Below are 22,573 nucleotides of genomic sequence, written 5' to 3'. Positions count from 1 at the left end.
TTTGGGTATGAACAAACTGAGACCCTCAGTGAGCTGCCTTCTAGGAACTTCGCTGTTGCTGTTGCTGATTTTTAATTTCTCAGTGCAGTGTGGCTGGAGTGGCCAGAATTGCAGCCAATAGGAGCTTATCCATCTGTTGTTTTACTAAATCCCTCCTGTTTTTACCTGAAAACTTCCTAATTTTCCACATAGCTCTTCAAAATGATTCGGCCATAGCATGAATCTGCTGTGCCTTGCAAAAGTCAGGGCAATATTGACATCTCAGAATAAAAGAGAAAAGCTATTTTGAACTTGTCAAAATAAAGGCGGCGGAAAAAGACTGTGTGGGGTATATACAGAGGACATTTTAATGGGAGCAGCCTCCTGTGACAAGAAAGAACTTTAAAATGTGCTTTTCAGCCTTACAGTTAAAATCTTAAGTCAATGAAAGCCACCAGTGTTTACAGGGAAAAGCTTCTCAGCTGACGCTCACCACTTAAAGCCCAAATCCCAGAGAGCATGTCTGTCGTGAGCCGCGTTTTACCTACTGGTTCCCAAGCAGAGGGGCTATGAGGGCACTGAGAGGCAGCCTGGCAGCAAACTAGAAGTATTTCGACCACAATGGCATGTAAGTTCAAGAGTTCAGACATGTTTTCAAGAATTTCTCTTTGCAATGGCAATTAGAAGCCTTTGCTGAAGTCTAGCTGACCAGACTCAAGACCCAAAGGGAAAAGGCTGCCCTGTAGGGCTTGCTTTTGATTCCCCTCCTGCAGATAACTTCATCTAGTTTTGTGACCTCAGCTTTGAGGACAGGCTGCTCTGTGCAAGAGAAAGCAAAGAAATGAGATCCTAGAAGCCAAAACCTAAGTTTTATTTTCTCTCTGAGTGATTCCTTGAGAGTTAAGATGAGTCTTTCTGGGTAACTCAGATATGAAACAAGTAAAGGAGCTAGTGAAATTCAGTGTAGTGATGACGCCCAAGTATTCTTTCATTTCTTCTTCATTTCGGATTGGGATGTGCTCTTTCCTCATGGCATATACAAAGTCCACAACCACAGTATAAAGCGACGAATGTTCCCTTGCTCCGTGGTTTTTCTCATGACCTCGCCCTGAGGTTGCAGCGTGACAAAAGGAAGGCACAGGGCTGTCTGGCTCTGGGTCCTGCAGGGATTATTACTGACTTTACTCTTGAAGAGCCTGGGATGTCATGAAGTATTGCCTCAGTTACCATAAAGGTCACATGAGATAGCCTGGAAGGACATGAGGTACTACCTCAGCTATTGTAAAAGTCACATGAGATGGCACATGTACATTCCTTCCCATCTCCAGTATGGGATCAGTGTGACTCTCAGGCAACCCAAAGTGAAGGGACACTCCAAATCTTAGTGATGTGAGCACCCAGTAACTAAGGCTGGCTCACAGAGGAACAATGGCAACAGCATCTCCACCAGAAGATGTCTGAAATAACCCTGGTGAGCTGGAGTCAAAAACATGTTCTTGTTCTACAGGGCAACATTTAATGGTCATGAATTGCTTGCATTTTTGTTGAACAAAAGAAAATATTAGTTAACATGTAATTCCATAGTCTGGGGAAAATACAACAGAAAATACTCCTACAGCAACAAAAGTAGAAGCTTCTAGAATTAAGTCATTCATTCCTACATGGGGCTGTTAGTGATAGGGCACTAGGGGAACACAAAGTCATCTGCTTGTTTGACTGTCAAGATTGAGGTCATTCACCAGTCTGTGATGACATCATAAATAATGTTAGAAGACTATTCATACTGCGGGAAGTCTGTTGTCACTGATCTGGGGCTTGACTGATTTATGTGGGGGCGTAAGAAGATGTTAATTAATTACGTAGTCTACTGGAGACTAGCTGGCAAAGTCAGAGCCACTGCCTCAAGCAGCAACTGAGTTCACAAAGTAATTTTTATGAGAAAATTTCCAAATTAGTATTTGGCTTTATTTTCAAAAGTCTCTTTTCCAGAAATGAGTTTTTTCTATTTTCACTGATTTGTTTATTACAAGGCATTTAAAGGTCCCATTCATGTTTAAATAAATTATCACAAACTCTTCGGTTTAATGCAACTCAAGTTTATCCTTATACTTATTTATTTATCTGTGTCTCTATGTATGTGTGTGTGTGAATAGTGTGTGAGTTGTGTGATTGTGTTGTGTGTGTGAGTGCATGAGTGTGTGAGTGTGATGTGTGTGTTAGTATGTGTGTGAGTGTGTTTTGGGAGTGTGTTGTGACAGTGTGTGAGTCTTGTGTGAATGTGTATGTGTGTGTGTGTGAGTGTGTGTGTATGTACATGTTTGCAGGCACATACTTGCCCCAGAGTGCATGTGCAGGCCACAGGACACCAGGCTTGAGTTGTTCTCTCCTTTCAGTACGTTTTCCCCAGGTTTTGAACCCAAGTGTTGGGCTTAGCTTAAGTGCCTTACCCACCGAACCATCTCAGGGCTACACAACTTAATTCTTTTACAATTCTGGAAGTCAGAAATCTGACAAGTCTTATGGAGCTAAACTCAAAGGTTGTAAGCCTGATTTCTTCTGGGGCCTGTAAGGAAAACTAAATCCCTTCACCTTTCTCGGCTTTGGGAGACATTCCCTGAGTCTTGTAGAGACTTGCCTCTGACTTCAAAGTCAGTGACGCAGCCTCTTTCAAACCTCTCTCTGACTTCCGCAGCTGTTGTCGTTTCATCTCGTATGGGTTAGCCCCTTCTCCTACAGAGCTTTGTGGTTACATGGGGCAGAGTCAGGTAATTCAGGTGATCCTTCCATGTCAACACTCTTAACTCGGTCATATCGCATCTCTTTGACATAGTCTAGCTTACAGGATTGGCACATGGGCATCGGAAGAAGGACAGTGTTATTCACTCAACAGTTCAAGACCTATATCTGTATAGTATCCTTATGCATGCCTACACAGTTTGGTGGGTTTAGTTTCTTCACGGTGCTGAACACCTGGGAGATTTACTGGATTGCCAGAAAAACAAATTTCCTTATTGCTGATAAGTCTGGAATTTTGCAAATCATAGAACAAATGAGAGAACAGTTTTTTAAAGTGGTTTTCTAGACCTTAGTTCCATATTTGAACACTTGGTCCTTGTCAATAGGTTTGCAATCTTTGATTAAATGAGATTTGTTCTCAAATATCAAAGTTCTCCATATATGACCAATGGGAGACCATATAAGCATATGTCCATATATAATATGAGAACATTTGTCATAATGATACTACCTTAAGTATCAGAGTATCAAAGCTGAACTGTACCAATAACCATCTAGTGTACCAGGAGGTCAGAGTATCAGCTCCATCTTCCCCCTGAGACCAAGTTCCAATTCCATTGTCAAAACCAGTTTCCAGACCGCATTCTCAAACAAGAGAATAAAATGAAAACCACTGGATGGTGGTGGGGATGGAGTCCTGATAGAATAGATTACAAAGAAGGTAAGTCACTAGTTTTATGTAATCTTGGTGAGACCAGAAAGATATTCTAAGGTCAATCATCATTTCTGAACAGGAATAAATTCAAATTTTGTATTTTGGAATGCATGGGAGGAAAATATCACATATCTTAAATTGTACGTCTTATTAATAAACTTTAAAAACTGAGTTTTGATAAAATTTCAACACATTTCTTTGCACCTACTTAGACTGTGCATGGGTATTAAACTTTGAGGTCACAATATTCCATTTCCTCAAGTTCCATATCCTATACACACTCATGTTCTTCCATTACCTGTATTTGTTCATGATTTGGAATGTAATGTATCTTTTCACCATTGAAAGTACAACTCATTCATCACCTTACATGCATGTGTGTGCACAATGAGATCCTGGGATGCACACAAGCCTTTCATGACTTCTTAAAAGTAAGAAAGATAAGCATGTGAATTAGCATGACCCAAAGCAGCACATTATTTATAGCATAATATATATATGCATAGGTATGGAGCTACATGTTAACTTGAAAATAAACTTGTCAGCATATTTCACTAGACGATTATCTAGATAGCCAACAATTATCCACAATTAAGCTTTATTTAATAATATGCCAAGATCTGATGATCAATCCGAAACTTGAAAATTAAGCCTAGGATCTGTCCAGAGTATAATTAGTATTGATACAAAATTCTGTCCTAATCTTAACTCAATAGACTGCATACATAAGCTTATGCCTTCATTTGTAATATTGTGTGGCAATGTTAGCCAATCTAATCAGTAGACCAGTACAAGAAATTTATGACAATCAAACCACCTCTTCCATCAGAAAAAGAACTGAAAAGTTAGTGTGTTTGATCTATATAATTCACACCAAAAGAATTAAAGGAAAGGCAAATAATATTTTATTCGCGAATTTTTTAAGAAACAATTCTGTGTGATCAAAATGCATGTTGATTACCTGGACTTACATCTTTGCACAAAATGATTCTGGGGTAACAATTTCTGTGATATTTTCAAATAGATTTTCATTAATACTCTTTAGAATGCCATACATGCATATAATGTATTTTGATCTTAGTCATCTGTACATTCTCCCCCTACTTCCTCCTAAATATGGCCTTATTCCTCCAAACTTTATGTCATTTTTTTAAAAGAAATTAACCCACTGAGTCTAGTTGGCGCTTACCATACACTCATGAGTATGGGGCCATCCATTTTAGCATGGCTGACTAACCCTGAACGAAAATTGACTTTTCCTCCTTCTCCCATGACTACCAACAACTGTCAATAGCTTTCCAGCTAAGGGTGGGGCTTTGTTTGCCCTTCTCCCTTCTATGCCAGAATATTGACTGACTTTATCTTGGGTAGGCCTTGGCATGCATCATAACCACTGTGGGTTTATAAATCAGATCTTTCATGTGCAGAAAACAGTATTTCACAACACAACAGCCCTGGTCAAACTCCAGCTCTTACAGTCTTTTTGCTCCCTCTTCTAAAATGTTCCCTGAGCTTTGAAGGGAGAAGATATAGTACTAGCGTCCCCATGAGGACTGAGCAATCCAACATCACTTACTCTCGGTGCTTTGACCACTTATGAGTTTCTGTGTTAACAGCCATCCGCTTCAATAAGAATTCTCTAATGAGGTCTGAGAGCTGGACATAGAGATCTGAATTTAAAGGAAAGTTTGATACTAAGTCTATTTTGCAGAATAATGATAGATTGACCTCTGGGACCTATGACCTGTCCAGTCAGAAGTTTTTGGCCAGATTTACAATAGTAAGCTTGCCTTTCCTCCTGTGGAGTAGGCATCAGATCAGGGAGTTCTTAGTTACCCTCAGAACATCTGTGCCACCACTGCACCCACAGGCGTGTCTTAAGACTGTAGCCTTTGTGTTTACACAATAGATCACCAACCAGCTAACAAAGTACCAGGTTCCTGATCATCCCTGCTCCCTATGGAGAGCACACAAACACACACACACACACACACACACACACCTCCTGTTTATTTTCTTGAGGCTATCTCAGCAGACAAATACCCAGTACTGAGTACACCTGGCTGTATGTCAAATCAGAAGCTCCTGAGACACTAAGTGCTCTCTGAACCATCAAAGGGTGGCTAGTGAGCTGAGACTAGTCTCTGAACCCAGTATCAGAGAAGAAATGATTCAAGCCTTGAGGTAGCCAAAATAGTTTTGAACTGACAGGTTTGATCAAAGCTCAGACTTAGAACACATAATCAAAGGAGGAAAGGGAAGAAGAGAAAAAGCAATACAGACAGAGGTTAGGGATTGTTAGATGCTATTACAGTTTAGACTTTGCCCTAGGACTTGGGAAAATACAAAAAGATGTTTCTAATTAGTGCCAATGACCCACACAGCTAACTCTAGTGGGCAAGGGTATTGAGTGCCTTCGTAGAACAGTCTCTAACACCAAGGATATTTTTAAATCAGTTGCATGTGAACTGACAGGATTGTAGAGAAATTACTGTTTCAGAAGCTGCCAGGAAAGACAAGGATTCCTGATGCTCTATGGAGCAGTTAAATGATAACTCTTGTACTCAAATGATTTATTACATAGAAGATCTACAAATTAGCCTGATGAAATAGAACTTATATAATATTAGAATAAAAAATATTATTTCTTCTCAGCATCAATTTAAATCATACCAACTTTTTGGCTTAGTTGTGAATTCCAGTTAAGTTTTAGTATCACCTTTAATAAGAAGAAATGACCTGCCGGGCCTGGTGATGCCAGCAATGAGGGGTGGGACAAAGGATGTATTTTCTGTCTTTGATTTAATGAGGGGCGTTAATCTTTGCGATCTCCATAAACCTCCTATTCCCAAATCCTCAGAAAAACAATAGTTTCTAATATTCAAAGGGAAAATGTTTGAAACTATTGTTCTTAATAGTCTATGTTCCCTACAAGAGGACATTCTGCTCTCAAGTGAATATCTGCCTTTCCGTGGGACACAAGGCATTCACCATGGCAATTGAGAGCGACCACATCAGGGCAAAGTTTAAGGAAGGATTTAGTATCCTCTCCATATCTAAATTGCCTTTAGGAAAAATAAGCAAAGAAGTCATTTTAATTAACTGGTATTTCTAATTGTCTACTCTAAGAGCCTATAATTGGGTGTTAGACATTTCCATACCCAAGTCATGTATACCTGCATATGTTACATATATGTTTAAAGTTAACAACTAATCATTTCTTGAGAAAAGACATAAAATAAGTCATAATGGCTAAGGAAACATTTTTTTTATTCTTCTCTGTTTTTTATTCTTATTTTTTGTCCGTTAGATGGTATGCCCAAAGGAAAATAAAGCAATCACATTATTTGACTTAGTTGCTATTAATTGGTAATTGTCTAAAGATCTAACAGGGTAGATATTAAAGCTCTCTCCTAAAATAGGGACAATTATATAAGTATTGTTTTCAGTTAAGTATACTGTAATTGTGCCCTCAGCAATGTATCTACATAAGGCAAGAAAATTATGATTATGAAGAATGTAATTGTATGTCATTATCTAAATTATACATGGTTCAGCCCTGCTTCAGAATGTGGGTTCCTTACAGTTCTTATTTATGGCACACAAAAATTGTATGTTCACCTTGATCAATAGTTAAATTGGTAATTAATAAATTCTTAGGAGCAATTAGCCCAAAAGTCCAAAGGATATATACAAATACAACTTATCTAGTGGTGGGAGACAGGTAGACATGCGTAATGTTGGCAGTGCTGACTTCGAAGGTCAAAAGATACAGCTTGGTAAAAACCCAGGCAGGGAGTCTTTGTAGATATTTGAGGCAGGGAAGGAGGCATTGTCAGAACATGAAAAGGGAACTTTTTTGCCACTTGGATGTGCAGGGAGAAAAGCAAGAAGTAGAAATTACTCTGCAGTGGTCGGAACAAATACTAAGTTCAAGAATAAAACTAATGCACCTGAATCCAAACAAAGCAACACAATAGGCACACTCTATACAAATAAAATTGGATTTCCAAACTGGGTTTTAAGACCATGCTACAAGCTATATGCTACATCAAGAGGCAAATGCTACCAATTCTTTACATTTTCAGAGAGCCCCACAAATTCTGCACAATGGGCTAAATTGATTCACAACACGACCTCCATAAAAAAAAAAAAAAAAAAGCCGCCTTCAGGAAACAGCTTTCCCCAAACCTTGTAGAACTTAATGAAAATAACTACCTCCTTCCAAACCGATCAGGAGGTGGGTTAGGCCTGCTCAGTCTACAATGAACTTAATCCCAATGTTTAACACAGTAGAGATTTCAACTGAGTCAACGCTTTGGGCAAATTGTGCTCAGATGCCAGGCATTTGCGGTAACCTCAACACCATGGCTAATTTTGTAGCTTTTATTTCCACAAAGCCAGCCTTTGGCTTAAAAATAAGGAAGTGGTGACTACAGAACAAAAATGAAAATTGGTATGTTATGGGGTAAGAGACTGGGATGCCAGGAAGTGTTGGGTTACACACAAAACTCGGTCTCTTTGCATACTGAGGCATATGAAACTGGTAGTTTCAATGGCCTATAGTAGTCATAAGAAACTAAAATTCTAAAGTATTAAGAGGTACAAATTATGGATACCCTAAAAAATCCAGTAATATCAATGATGCATCGTTTGTCCATATCTTTTTCACAGAGGAAGAAAGAGGTAAGGTGCACTTTATTTTGGCAGTAGCTTAAAAGGGGGTTTAAAGTGACCTTGGAAAACAGAATGTTATGACCCCTTGGACTCTATTCAGTAAACAGATGGTTTTAGAACGAATCTTTGTTTCCTGACCAGTAAGAGTGCACTCTCACAGGACTGACTGTGTCTAAATGTTAGGGCTGGTACAATAAACAAGAACTAATAAAACAGCAAAGTGGTCCACATCCAAGTCAGTGAACCAGAGCAACGCTTAGAATTCATGATACAGCTGAGTAACTGGGTCCTGGAATGAGTCAGAGACATTGCTCTGCTGATGGGCTTGTGATTGGGGTAACTGCTAAGTAATAACACTATACTCTAACTGTCCTCAGGCTCGGTGGGATGGCTTGACTGGGCGTATCACTTTCAATAAGACCGATGGCTTGAGAAAGGATTTTGACCTGGACATTATCAGTCTCAAAGAGGAAGGAACTGAAAAGGTAACCTCCTTGATGATGAATAAAATCACCAACGGACTCGCTAAAGAAAGGGCACATTGTTCATGCATTTTAGCTAAATGACACAGATAAGTGGGAGAATTATAAAACAACTTTGCTAGCATATTTCTTAGTATCCAGCATTCTAGAACATTCTCTCATGTTGAAAGGTAGGCATGGATGGGATAGATTCTCAAATTATATGTGGAACTAATAGCATTAACTAATATTCATCGATGCTTGATCTATAAAGAAAATATGTATTTTTGTCTACATAGCCTTATGTACTGGTATCCTTATGCCTGTTTCTCAGAGATTTTACAAAGTTGAGCTTAGATTTGGAACTGTGGGAATTGCAGCTGGTTTAGCTATGGTAAAGCATCCAAGGGTTACTCAGAAATTAATTTTAGCTGAACTCTATTTTGAGATTGGTGGCAGAGGGATGGAATAAAATAGTATGGAGAAGGCTTACTGGAGCAAGTTAACATCGCATCTTTAATTTAGGACAAATGCTGCAAAACTTCATTTTAATGCTGCACTCTCACTTTAGGATTGTTTTAGCTGGAAGTCTCAATTTCAAAGTTTGAAGTTTTATTTTAGTTATTATTTAGACTAACACAAAATGTAAACTATTAAGCAATGATGATAAAAGAGTTCGGCTTCTCAATATATTCCATGATTTCAATCTAATATCTATGGTCACAAGTTTCAATCAGTATTTATAGTTTGAGAATTTGCCTTCAGAGCCCTAAAGAACAAAAGATGTTGAAAGCCCAATGCTGTCACCTGGACATAGGAACCCCATAAACCAATACATTTTCATATAGTGGTGACTAACACACAAAACATGGTACTCAGTATAAAAAGAGTACTTTGAAACAATGTGTTGCTCGTTTAATTTCAAGTTGTTGAGTTTATAATTAAGGCATGGGAAGGTTCGTGTCTGTTTCATTGTTTCCTTTTACTGGGACACATTTTCCTACCTTGCAAGATTCTGACTGCCTTCTCCCCTCACACTCCAGCCCCAAGCACCATTCATTGGAACAAAGATTAATTAGTCTGGATGTTGTAGAAGGCTCTCATGGGTATCAACATGTTTAAGAAAAACAATTAGCTTGCAATTTCGAGAGGACATGTGTCTATGGTTTCCCATTTCAAAACCACTGCTTACTCCCCTTTCCCTAGTTGGTCTTCACTCTGTCTCCCTCTCCCTGGTTGAATCATCTTTACCCTACTGTGTTCCTCTGCTGGTTTAACAGAGAACAAAGCATCTGCCTGCCCTCTAGAATTGTACTTTTGGACCAGAAGGAACAGAAAAGAATGTTCACTATAGCCTAAAGCTTGTGGTTATTTAAAGGAATTTATCTGTTTCTCTAGGCCTCCTCTTTTCTGCCTTTTTTTGCCTTTTGTGGGGGAAGTAGTACTGTTAAGGAAATATTTTTGTTGTTGTTGTTCAGATAGGTGATGAACTAGATGGAACTATTGTGATGTCTCCACAGCTATCTATCTACACAGCAATATTGTGCACATTCTACTAGTGGTTCTCTATTAAAAGCGAAATCTAATTAGATGAAAGTATTTTCTATTTGTTTCTTACCTATTCAATGATTGCAATAACTTTTTTCTTCAGGTGACTTGGGCTCAGTTCCTGAGATTGCTGGTTGAGCCTTGAAGGCAGTGGGGGACGCTAACACATGTCCCTCGAGAGCCAAGGGAAGACATGCCCACACTTTCCATGCCAACTTCTCTGGGCTCACAGGCGAACCATTATCAAAAGTCCATCCACCACTTGCACCCAACTCTCTACTGTCTGCAAACCTGCAAACTCATAATCAAAGGATACATCATTCGCCATATTTCTCTGTGTAGCTTAGGAAGTGTGTGTGTGTGTGTGTGTGTGTGTGTGTGTGTGTGTGTGTGTGTGTGTGCTGAAAGGCTGGCTGATATTTTTATCCTGAATTCCTTCAACATCTCTCTTAAAGCATGATGAATATCTTTCAACTTTGCAATACCTGCAACATTCATACAGGCTTCAATGACTTTCTACTATTTGAAATGAGCACGCTGTTCTTTGGTGCCCAGCCTTCACTCCCATTTCCTTGTTGTGCCTATTGTTGGTCTTTAGATGAATTAAAATGCAAAATTCCAACCAACAGGTGGGGAGTGTAATGCACTCTGTATTCTTCATGGCTTCCATGCTGCATTTTAATTGAGTGTGTTTTTTTTTTATTTTTCCCACTGGAAACCAAGGCTGCTGGTGAAGTGTCTGTGCACTTGTATAAAGTGTGGAAGAAGGTTTGTACCCTGAAAACAACAGCAGGACACGTGGGGATCGGTGGCTGCACCCTGCCAGTGTTACCAAACCAGTAGCTTAGCAGTTGCAGATGAGGGGTGAGACTCCACAGACGCGGGGAGCAGGCTGTGTCTGCCCTTAGCATTACGAGGACTTGAGAGTAGACATTTGGTGGGTTAGTGAGTGACAGGTGGGTAAATATTCCCCCTAGATTAGCTTTTCCACTGGACAGCATCAGTGGCTGGGAAGAGTGCAAGGTTGCAGCAATGAACCCAGAGGCCCATTTTAGGGCTTCTCAAACCAAGGACCATTTCCCCTAAGAAGAAAGGAAGTGATAGATTTGACCCACCAGATCAGCAGTCAAGGCAAGGGTACTTCCTGCAACGTCGCTACCGTAAAATGTGGGCCATTTTCAGAAGCTCCCCTTTCTTATACGCTGTCTTTGTTTTGTCAGAGTCTTGAAATTTATTTTAGAACTGGTTTCCAGAGGACAAATCATCAGAAGGCTTTTTGATGGGAAATGAGATTATCTTGTGGAAGTTTAGCACCCACCATTTCATAGTTTATTGTACAGGATCATGTTGCCAGCCACTGTGCATAGATTTGCATAAGCAGATGTGAGACCCAGAAAGATTCTCATGGAGAAAATGTCCCAGTGACAGCCAACGTTACCTTGTCTCCATTCTTGCTCCTCACCCCCACCTCTCTTTTTTCCCCTCTATCATTCTATTTAAAACCAGTCGCTACAATTGCTCTTGACTGAGGATGGACTATAAATGACTTCAGGTTGTTGGGCTTGAGCAGCTTGTCAGGCTCCCTTCCACTTCTCAGATGATTGGCTGAGTCACAGGGAGCTTAAACATCTTCTACCAGTACCCCAAAGTCTCATCATCCCCTTGGTGGCAATCAGCAGATGATCTTAGAAATGCCTTTTAAGTATTAAAAGTCGCAGGCTTAATAAACCATTTTATCGATGAACCAAGTTGCCAAAGGCACACCGGAGGTGAACCAGTTTCCCCACTGGTAGGAAATAGATGGTTCTACCCAAGCATTCTGAAAGCAGCTTATTGCTTGAGATTCCTGGCACTTTATGCCAGGCTGAATTAATTTAAACTAAATACTCCTGGGGATAGAGTCTAGTCTCTGAAATGAAACTCGAGGGAGAGGGACAGGCCTACAGGCACCACAACACTGTGGCATGCGCATCCACATTAACAACTTGGCCTTGCTAGCCCATGGCTTTCTTCCTCGTTGCTGCGAACCCTGTACTGCTCCCATTATCAGCTGAATAGGTCACAGTTTATCTACTCTTCTCAGTAATGGCGCTCCAGTCCAGGGACTCACTCAAACTCAACGGACAAGTTGCACTTCCCTAAGCAGATTCTGTCTTAAAGAGAAGAGTTCACTCCAGCATAGTCTTAGCCCAGAACTTTATTTAAAACACCAGATAGATCACCTGAAATTCTTTGCAAGCGAGGGAGAGAGTAATCTTTACAAGACACTTCTTCACTAAGGAGCCTCAAGATACAGAAAACAGAAACACCTTTAGTTTTGTTTTTCATACATGCCTGGTTATTTCATTCAGCCATTTTAGATTCTGCTGGTGACTCTGGCCTTGGAAAATAGACCCTAACGGTCTCTTAAATAGCCTGCTTCACTTGTTAAAAGTTGGCTCAATATTCCGTGGACATTCATTCACACATACTTTTCAAATATCAAATGACTACTTCCTCGTGCCAATTTAGACAATAAGAGAAGGCGGACCGGACAATTTGAGTATTCCTCCCCACACGTAAGAGATCCACATCCATGGCTTCCCAGCAGTGAATTACTGCTGTTGGCTTTTGCTTCACAGCTGAAAATTGAAGTGCTGCCTCAGAGGCACTCCTCCCTGGTTGCAGAGCATGGCCGCAAGGCCAGCATCTGGGCATCTGGTTAACTGCATAGCCCTGTCCAGCATGCATGCACCATCGCATCACAGAGTCCCACCTCATCAGAGACATTGGCTTCCTGACAACCTGCCCATTTATTTCAATTAAGAGGCAGAGCCAGTACAACTGATCGCCCTTGTCTTGATTCTCATGCTGGGATGCTTTTATTTAATGATTCCCCTGCAGTACAGCTAGCAGGAAAGCCGTCTCCTTTTCCTCATTTTACAGAGGCAGAACTGTGCTCTTGGGGCTGTGAGAGGTGCTCAGGTAGCCAGTGGCAATGGTCTCTTAGAGCTCCATTTACCACTTTGCCTCTGCTGGGAAAAGGAAGATGAGTCGGAGGCCAAGTGGGAGAGGGTATTTGTTGAAAGTGTGAAGTTTTATTTTAGAAAAGAATATTACAGCAGCATTTAATAATGCCATCTTTGAAGATGAAAGATGTCATTTAAACACACACTTAACAATATTAATGAGAGTAAGAGGTAAAATGCACTCTGAATTTAAGAGTGGCTAAAGACATGTTCTCTAATACTAAATCAGAAACTGACGTCTCTTCTTCTCAGTGCCTATGCCAATGTTTAATTGAAATTTTTCACAGGCCCACTTTACACATAGTTTTCTCATGCAATACAACCTAAAGTATAGCTTGGGATAAGAATGAACAGACAACTCATTTACCTTGATGTGTGTTTCCTAAAAGCTAAGGTTCTGCCCCAAAAGCATTGAAGGAGGAAAGGTTGAAAAGACTGTGCCCAGCTTCCCAAGACAATGGCTCACAAAAGGAGAAAGACATTCTTCCATTAGCAGATAGCTTATATACCACAACACAAGAGGACCTGAAAGTACTGAACAATTCCCAAAGACTCAGGCTCATACCCCATGGTACTCTTAATATCCACTCCGTAGACAGCCGCTACACCTTGTGCTCCACTCACTCCATTATCCTCTTCACCTCTCCAACAAATTAACCCTGATTCATATGGAGGAGAGAGAGTGAAATAGTTTCTACTTATGTGTGGATGTGTTGTAGTTCTTAGAATTTTCTCAAAGAATTTATAGCTCTAAAATGATAGCTACAAGCTAATGTTGCTAATGAAGTCAACCAAAGAAAAGAAAGGAAAGATAGAAGGGACCTAGCATGTTTTCATGGAAAAACTGTTTAATTATGAACAAAAGGAAAGCTCTTTTAGATTAGAGAGATATCTCAGTGATTGAGAGCATGTTCTGCTCTTCTAGAGGACTGGGGTTCTATTCCCAATACACATATCAAAATGCTCACAACCACCTGTAACTCTAGCATGAGGGAATCTGACACCCTCTTCTGGCTCCAAAGGGCACATATCCAGACAGTATGCACACATACACACAAATAAAAATAATTCTTTAAAAAGGAAGATATTCAAGTATCAAGCACAGATCTCCCCTATCTGTGTGAACTTGACCATATGCTAGAGTCATAGACACCTCCTGATTTTCGTGGCTCATTTCCTTTCATGTTTTCTAAATTAAAAGGAAAAAAAAAGACCTAGCAATCCCAAATTATTTCCCAAGGTGGACTTAAAGAAATTGCTGTGAAAGTCATTTATATGACTTGCATTATTATTTGTGCAGCTTTTACCAGACAAGAGTACTTCCACCTTTACCGCCTCATTAGATCTTCTCACCATCCCTGTAACATAGAGAGCAGGATCCCAGAAAGGTTAGCATCCTATTTAAAGTCACACAGTCACTGCCTGGCTATTTCCACCTGATAGCCAAACACATTCCTTGTCCTGAGCCTGGCAGTAAGTGTGCATAGAACTGGGCCAAATAGCTCAATTTTTATAGTTCTTTCCTAGGTCATCTCAGATGCTAAATAAATCAATGTATGGGTGGAGTATCCCATGCCAGAATTGTTTGAGAAAAGTCTGAATTTTACTTTTAAGTCTGAGATATTTTCATGGGCAAGGAAGATCTCTCAAGACTCAAGTCTCAAGTAGAAATTAGATGATGTTTCATATACTGATTAAAGAACTGGAAAGTTAGATTTCATCTTGTACTAATTTTTTGTGTACTAATTTTTTTAGCATGCAGAACAATGGATTTCATGATAATATTTTCATGCATGCATACAAGTGCACTCTCTTCTCATCTCCCCTTGTATTATGTATGGTCCCACTGGTTCCTTACCTCTCTCTAAATCATCTCCGTTTCATGTCATATCTGTGCAAAATTTCAAATACACCCTGCACAGATAGCTGGAAAATGGTCTTTTATTATTTTTTATTTATTCTTCTCTCATACAATGCATCCCAACCAAAGTTTCACTCTCTCCACTCTTCCTATTTCCTCCCTCTTTTCCCCTATATCCACCCCATCCCATGTCCCTGAAGAAAAAACATCAGGCCTCCCAGAGGCCTCAGTGGAATATGGCACAAGTTACAATCAGACTAGGCACAAGCCCTCACATCAGTGCTGGCCAAAGGCAACCCTGTAGCAGGCAAGGGTCCAAGATGCCTCCACTCCCACTGTTAGGGGTCCCAAAACAATACCAGGCTAACAACCATAACATATATGCAGAGGAGTTAGCACAGACCCACACAGGCTCAGTGATTTCTGCTTCAGTCTCTGTGAGCCCCCATAAGCCCTGATTAGCTGATTCTGTGGGCCTTGTTCTCTGGCTATCCCCCAACTCCGTGGCTCCCACTATTTTGCCTCTCCTCTTCTAGGGGTTCAGTTTTTCAGTACTTCTGTTTTGACTCTAACACATCTCCTGAGGTCAGGTGATGCTGGACAACTTTGAATTTGGGCATCAGGAATGATCCACATGTATCTTATAGGACCTAACACAGTAGCAGCAATCAGGCCACTGGGGAAATTAGAGGACATCATTTGTAGGGTCATGGAGCCTATTGAGTGCCAATAATCACCACTGGCTCTCTGATACCAAAAGTAAAAGTCAATGAAAAACAAGATTTCCTTATTGGAAGATCTCAAGGTGAAATGGACACAAAAGACAGATAAGCAGGTAATAATGAGAAAGTCATGAGGTGCTCAGACAGAAAGAAGCATGCCCTGGGTCATGAAAGACATGAGGTGCTCAGACAGAAGCGTGCCCTGGGTCATGAAAGACATGAGGCGCTCAGACAGAAGCGTGCCCTGGGTCATGAAAGACATGAGGTGCTCAGACAGAAGCGTGCCCTGGGTCATGAAAGACATCAGGCGCTCAGACAGAAGCGTGCCCTGGGTCATGAAAGACATGAGGTGCTCAGACAGAAGCGTGCCCTGGGTCATGAAAGACATGAGATGCTCAGACAGAAGTGTGCCCTGGGTCATGAAAGACATGTGGAGCTCAGACAGAAGCGTGCCCTGAGTCATGAAAGACATGAGGTGTTCAGACAGAGACATGCCCTGTGTCCAACTGGGATGCTTGAGAACCCCCCTCAGCACTGGCTCCTCAGCAAGGATAAGTCCTGAATTTTGTCAACCTCTTGTCTGTGTAGATTCTCCCATCTGTCTTTCCTTTTCCAATTCCAAGACCCTTCACCAGCCACCCTGCTCTCTCCATCCCAGTAACCACACATTTTAAAGGAACGGTGTTAGTAGGGTGGTGGCATGTTGTTTGATGCCAGCAGAAAGTCACAAGAGTGCTTGTCTGTTACTATGTACTGTGTCTTCCAGTGCCTACAGTTGGGCTTGACATGGACGGAGGTGCTCAATGAACACACTATAGAGGGAAAATCTGATAGTCATTTACTCCTAATTTTTTAATTTAAAAAATAGCAATGAGCTAAATAATTAAAAGTAAAAATTCCAAGTCATTGTAGTGACGCACAACTTTAATCCCAACACTCGTGAAGCAGAGGAGGCAGATCTCTGAGTTTAAGGCCAGCCTTGGTCTACAAAGGGATGTCTTTGTCTCAAAGAGAAACCCTTCCAAATAACCAAAAATTAATTAATTAATTAATTGAAAATAAAATAAAAATGCCTCCTACACCTGTCTTAAATAGCCTTTTTTTTTTTCTGATTCTGTCTCCACCCTCATTTTCCTATTATGTCACTTTCCTATACTAAGCAACCTCCACTGTAATGTCCTGGTGCCCCAGGATATAAGCTTTGGTTCCCATTCCTGGTATAGTGGGCCCTTTGTTTTAACGTAAGTGCTATTGTGGGCAACTGGCAGCCTCTGATACTCTGTGTTCTGTGCAGATTGGAATTTGGAACTCCTACAGTGGGCTGAACATGACGGATGGCAACAAAGACAGGTCCAACAACATCACTGATTCTCTGGCCAACCGGACACTCATTGTCACCACCATTCTGGTAAGCTGTGAAGTCCAGGCTTTTATCTACATGCCCACACTCGACCTAAAAGGATCCTTCCACTGTCTTTTCCAGGCTGGCATTTCTGTCTGAATATGTCTATTTTTTAAACTGGGGAACTAAAAGCACACATTTGTGCTTAAAGGAATAAAATAAGCTCTCAAAAGCTCTCTACAGACCGTCCAGCTCACTGGAACCCAGCTCCATTCTCACTTCTCTCCGCTCCAGCCCAGGGCTCTTTCTTCTTCTCTGCCTACTGAATTGCTGGATGGTTTTAAACAAGAGGAGACTCTAGCCACAGATCAGGGAAGCGGCCTGGGTGTGGGAGGGCCAGAGAGAACATTTTCTGTGACCCCTCTGTGCTATCAATCATTTTTCCATGTCTTTCCATAACCCTATTTCCTGCAATATCCTTCCCCTGCACCCATGTTCCAGCTTCTCTGGACTGGTGCAACACTACCATCTATTCGTTGTCTCTGCCTTGGATTTCTCTAGTGTCCTGGTATAATAGGAAAACATTGCATTTCCATTCTTATTCCCCCATCCAATGGCTCCTCTTCCATTGCCTCATAGCTCTAAAAATAACCCTTGTATTAACTGATCTTCAAAAGACTTGTGACCCATTGCAATCCTGATCTCATGCCCAGCTATCCACTGGACGTAGGCCAGCCATTTTTCTCTTTCTTTTCCCAAGGAATCTAGGTGGGCACCATCCACTCTTAACTCAGCATTTGAAGGTGTGCTTCGCTTTATTTCACCCAGTCCTTAGTATTAGAGATCTTTATCTCACAAGTTCCCTTGTGAGAATTGTTTATCAAAAGTAGATCTGGTTTTATGCTGTTGCTGTTTCCTTTTGTTTTCTTCTGGCCATTACTTTTGTTGCAACCACCTTATAATAGGGTTTCGTGGGGAGGGCATTTTGTTGTTTTGTCTTGTAAAAAAAGTGGCGGGCCGCTTCTCACCGCCTGGCTGCCCGGCTAGCTTTACCCGAAATAATTACATAGAAACTGTATTCATTTAAACATCATCTGACTGGTGGCGCACGCCTTTAATCCCAGCACTTGGGAGGCAGAGGCAGGCGGATCTCTGTGAGTTCGAGACCAGCCTGGTCTACAAGAGCTAGTTCCAGGACAGGCTCCAAAACCACAGAGAAACCCTGTCTTGAAAAAACATAAAAAAAAAAAATAAACACCATCTGGCCCATTAGCTCTAACCTCTTATTGGCTAAATCTCACATATTGATCTAACACATTTCTAATAATCTGTATTGCTACTTGAATGTGTCTTACTGGCATGAGTCTAACCAGCGTTCTCTTCTGTCTTCCTTGCCCATCTAAGGGCTGCTCTATCAAAAGGCCTTGGCAGCTTCTTTATTTAACCAAGGAAAGTAACACATAGACAGAAGATCCTCCTACACCAGTTTTGTTTTGAAAAAGTTCAGTGTGTAGAACTGGCTGGCCTGAACCTCCCCTATGCTGCCACTCTAGGTAACAATTTTCTATTGCATTTTCATGACCCAATTGTCAGTTTACTTGATGAGAAACCTAAACACACAGGGCATCTCACTAGTAGAGTAGTTATTATAATTTCATAAAACAAAACAAACTTTTATTTACTCAAGTGAGAATTAGTAAGTTTACAGATGCAAAGTAGGAAGACAGAAATTACTCGTAAGGTAAAGGACTTATGCAAGCATCTTAGGGAAGCATTATCAGATTTGAGACACAAGGTGATTTCAAATAAGACAACATGACTGGTGCCAGAGGAAAGCCTACCAGCCAACCAGCATAAGGAGAAAGTAAGACTGAAAATGGAATGAAGTTAAGATCAAAAAATAGAATACGTGATATACACAGTGTTTCAAAAATGGAAGAATTGTATTTGATGGTCCTCATTTCTCCCTTATAAGTAGACATTCCTAGGTCAAAGCCTGAGTGGAGTTCTGCAAAGGAAGCTTGAACGTGGTCATGCCTAGAGAAGGCATGTAGGGCCCCAGTGTCCCCCAAGACTTTCTATCTTCTCAGAGTCAACATTTGAACAGCACTGTGTCACTGTTGCACCATGCATGAAACATGCATGCTCTACAAGGGTGCAAGGAAAAGCTTCCATCTGCAGGGAGAAAGAATGGAAAGAAAGAAAACACATATACAAAGGCTTCTAAAGCAGTGGCAGACAAGAGTAGCAGAAACGGGAACGTAAGCAACTGACTTTAATACATTCCGTTCTTAAAAGCCAACTTCAAATGTTGTGTATCTTCAGGCTACTGATGGAACACTTTCCTTTTCATTATAATGGAGCTTTCATACCTGATTTGTTTCACTCAGGAAGAACCCTATGTGATGTACAGGAAATCCGATAAGCCCCTCTATGGAAACGACAGATTCGAAGGATATTGCCTGGATCTACTGAAAGAATTGTCAAATATCCTGGGTTTCCTTTATGATGTTAAACTAGTTCCTGACGGCAAATATGGAGCCCAAAATGACAAGGGAGAGTGGAATGGGATGGTTAAAGAACTCATCGACCACGTAAGCAATAATACACCTGATTGCTTTCTTTAAAATGCCCTAAGTGAGGAAGTAAGAGGAGAAAAAATAGTTTATTCAAAAATAATAATAATAACTTGATACCAAAGTCTTGAAGAACAACTTTAGTGTCCCGTGTTTTTAGCCACCTGCACACAAAATTTACAAAGGAAAACAAAGCCACCAAGATATGAAGTTTCCTCAGTTTGGAAGGATGAGGGAAAAGAAAAGTTGAAGATTAAAATGTATACATTTATGCCAAAGGATAAGCTTGAGGGGTTTTTAATTAAATCAAGAATTCTAGGACCTTGGACTCAGAGAAAAAAATATCATCTTGTCAATTTATACATGACCAAGTTGTTTATTCCTTCCTTTTCTGAAATGTCCTTGATAAAGACATCGTCATGCAATTTTGGTTTAAAATGTGTGCACGTGTGCGTGGGCACACACAACTTCCCCTAACCTACATCTCTCCATATTTTCTGGTTTGTCTTTGACAACAAACACTGAAAGATAACTAAAATTAGCAGCCTGCATGACAAGCGTTTGTAGTTGCGATTGGGAAGTGGGGATGCTGAGGGAAAGCCTAGCCATCCACAGAGAAAGGAGGCAGTCCCGCTGACAGTTCTGCACCTGTTTTCACAGAGAGCTGACCTCGCAGTGGCCCCTCTCACCATCACTTATGTCAGGGAGAAAGTCATAGACTTCTCCAAGCCCTTCATGACCCTGGGCATCAGCATCCTTTACCGGAAGCCCAATGGAACCAACCCGGGTGTCTTCTCCTTCCTCAACCCCCTGTCTCCAGACATTTGGATGTATGTGCTGCTGGCCTGCTTAGGAGTCAGTTGTGTGCTCTTTGTGATTGCCAGGTAAGCTTGAGCATACTGAATTCATGACAATGGTCTGTCAGCCACAGACTTCAGAAAGCTCTGGTTTAAAGTACAATTTTACCTTTGCTCATTGCTGCATTTTCTCAAGGTTTCCGTGTACAGCTATTGTGTGCATTGAAAGCTAATTATCCCTGAAGAACATTTTTAAAGAAACAAGAAAGTCCTTTATATTAATTTGACATTTTCCATATTTCAATTCACATAAAAATCACTATTTATTCTATTTTCTGAGGAATACAGAATAAAAAAAGCAATGGATCATCTGGGATATCTAAAGCATTATTAAAATAAAAATAAAATGATTTAAAAATATTTGGTTCTTGAAATAATTAAATAAGTCAAAGAGAAAAACCAGTTAGCTAAGAATCACCATAGCAAATAAAAAACATGCAAAGATTGAAAAATTGAAAGAAACTGAAATTCTTAAGGATCCATTTTGAAAATTTGTGAGATTATTCTTTAAAATCATTGAAAGGTTAATCATAGAAGTAACACTAAAAAGACATATAGATTGTGGAGTATTGATCGGTTGATTGATTGATTGATTGACTGATTGATTTTGTAGTGGGGATGAACTATAGGGTCTTACGTAAGCCCTATACGACTTAGCTACATTCTTAAGCCATTGTAAAAATTTTATGATAGTCAACAAGTCAACACTTTAAGCTTTATCTTTCAAGATTAAATTCTGCCCTCTATATGTAACCATTATACTTCACACAATTCTTCCAAAGATTTTTATCTCACTCAGTAGACCATATATTGAAAAGCCTTTGACCCTGAATTTGAAACCACTATTTTATTTACCTCTTCCTCTTAAACATTCGATAGCCCTAGACAAACCTTTTTGGAAATTATTTTTAGTCATGTCCTTGTTTTCAATCCTTTTCACCTTTCAACAGAAGTTGATAATAAATATTTCCCTTAATCAAGTTTGCCTTCTCTCCATGAATTTATAAGAGAAATATCTCTTCATGGTAGCACATTGCTCACTGTCCGGCTTTGATGAATGACCAGTAACTTTTCCCCCAGCATAATTACAAAACAAAGCTTGGGGAAATAACCCAAGCAGCGAACGTTCAGAAGACCCAGAAGATGGACAGAGTCAAGCCAAACAAGTGACTTCTGTGAATATTTAAACTTTCAATGGAGACAAAGTCTAGTTTTCAACACCTTCTAAAATGTGCCATTTCCAAATCTCAAATTTTATGTTTTTTGAAATAGTGATCAAAATTCTCTTGCCACACACACACGAACTACCAACTTCAAAATGCCAATCTTATCAAGGTCAAGAAACCATACTTAAGATAATTTAAAAAATATTCCTTGAAAATAGTTTTTAGTTAGTTATTGATCTTTGGAGAATTGTCACAGTTCCTAGGGGAAGTTCTTATTACCCTGGGGAAGCCATGTACTGATGAAGTGCCCTTTCACAAGGAGCACATCACATGGTTCTGCACTGTGACATTTCTCTGCCTGAGATATACCCCCAACTAAGCAATAAAAGGGGGCAAAAGGCAATAAAAATGTGTGTCCTCATATTCTGAGGCCAGGGTTTCTTCAAACATTAACACTCACAAATGAAGCAATCCAGGTAACGCTAATGGACAGGCACATTACTTACTATAACGAAGTTGGCCAAAGTCGGGAGGAAAAGAGTAACAGCACAGGCCAAGCCCTGGGAAGTGCACAGAGGGAGGGGTCCTTCTGTGCTGCATCCCAGCTGAATTCAGTACCATAGGAATGAAACCCAGTTAATCTAGTCATCATCTTTGGCTCCGGAGAAGCTTTGGAGTCTGTATTGTGAAGTACATCCTTTTATGATTTTTAAAGTGAAAAATTAAAGACAAATTTAAGCAAACACCTTCACACAAAATGGACCCCTAAAAGTCATCTGTTGAACTGAATTGACTTTATAAAGTTATAAAGCATTAGTGGAAGAAGTGAAGGAAAACCTAATAAAATACCAGTTAAGCATGGTTGCTAACAATTTGTGTGTTAGGGTTTTGGTTTGGCAGTTGATTTTCTAAAAATATTTAGCCC

General features: G+C 40.3%; 1 protein-coding gene across 11 annotated transcripts in view; it reads left to right on the top strand.

Annotated features, from left to right (window-relative positions):
* Grik1 (glutamate ionotropic receptor kainate type subunit 1) overlaps positions 1-22,573 on the top strand; it is a 299,271-nt gene that overhangs the window by 231,924 nt on the left and 44,774 nt on the right. For 8 of the 11 annotated variants that reach the window (XM_050138615.1, XM_050138611.1, XM_050138617.1 and 5 more), the window contains 5 exons: positions 8,485-8,592; positions 10,840-10,884; positions 17,002-17,115; positions 19,440-19,643; positions 20,286-20,509. In XM_050138615.1, coding sequence (XP_049994572.1) covers positions 8,485-8,592; positions 10,840-10,884; positions 17,002-17,115; positions 19,440-19,643; positions 20,286-20,509 — 695 coding nt within the window. The remainder of the gene's footprint in view (positions 1-8,484; positions 8,593-10,839; positions 10,885-17,001; positions 17,116-19,439; positions 19,644-20,285; positions 20,510-22,573) is intronic. The other 3 variants (XM_050138613.1, XM_050138614.1, XM_050138616.1) reach the window with 2 other exon arrangements.

The sequence above is a fragment of the Alexandromys fortis genome, unplaced genomic scaffold (assembly GCF_014885135.2).
Source record: "Alexandromys fortis isolate MF-2015 unplaced genomic scaffold, M_Fortis_MF-2015_v1.1 scaffold_11, whole genome shotgun sequence".
Classification (NCBI taxonomy): domain Eukaryota; kingdom Metazoa; phylum Chordata; class Mammalia; order Rodentia; family Cricetidae; genus Alexandromys; species Alexandromys fortis.
Note: the sequence above shows the minus strand (reverse complement) of the source record. Positions and strands in the feature narration are given on the sequence as shown.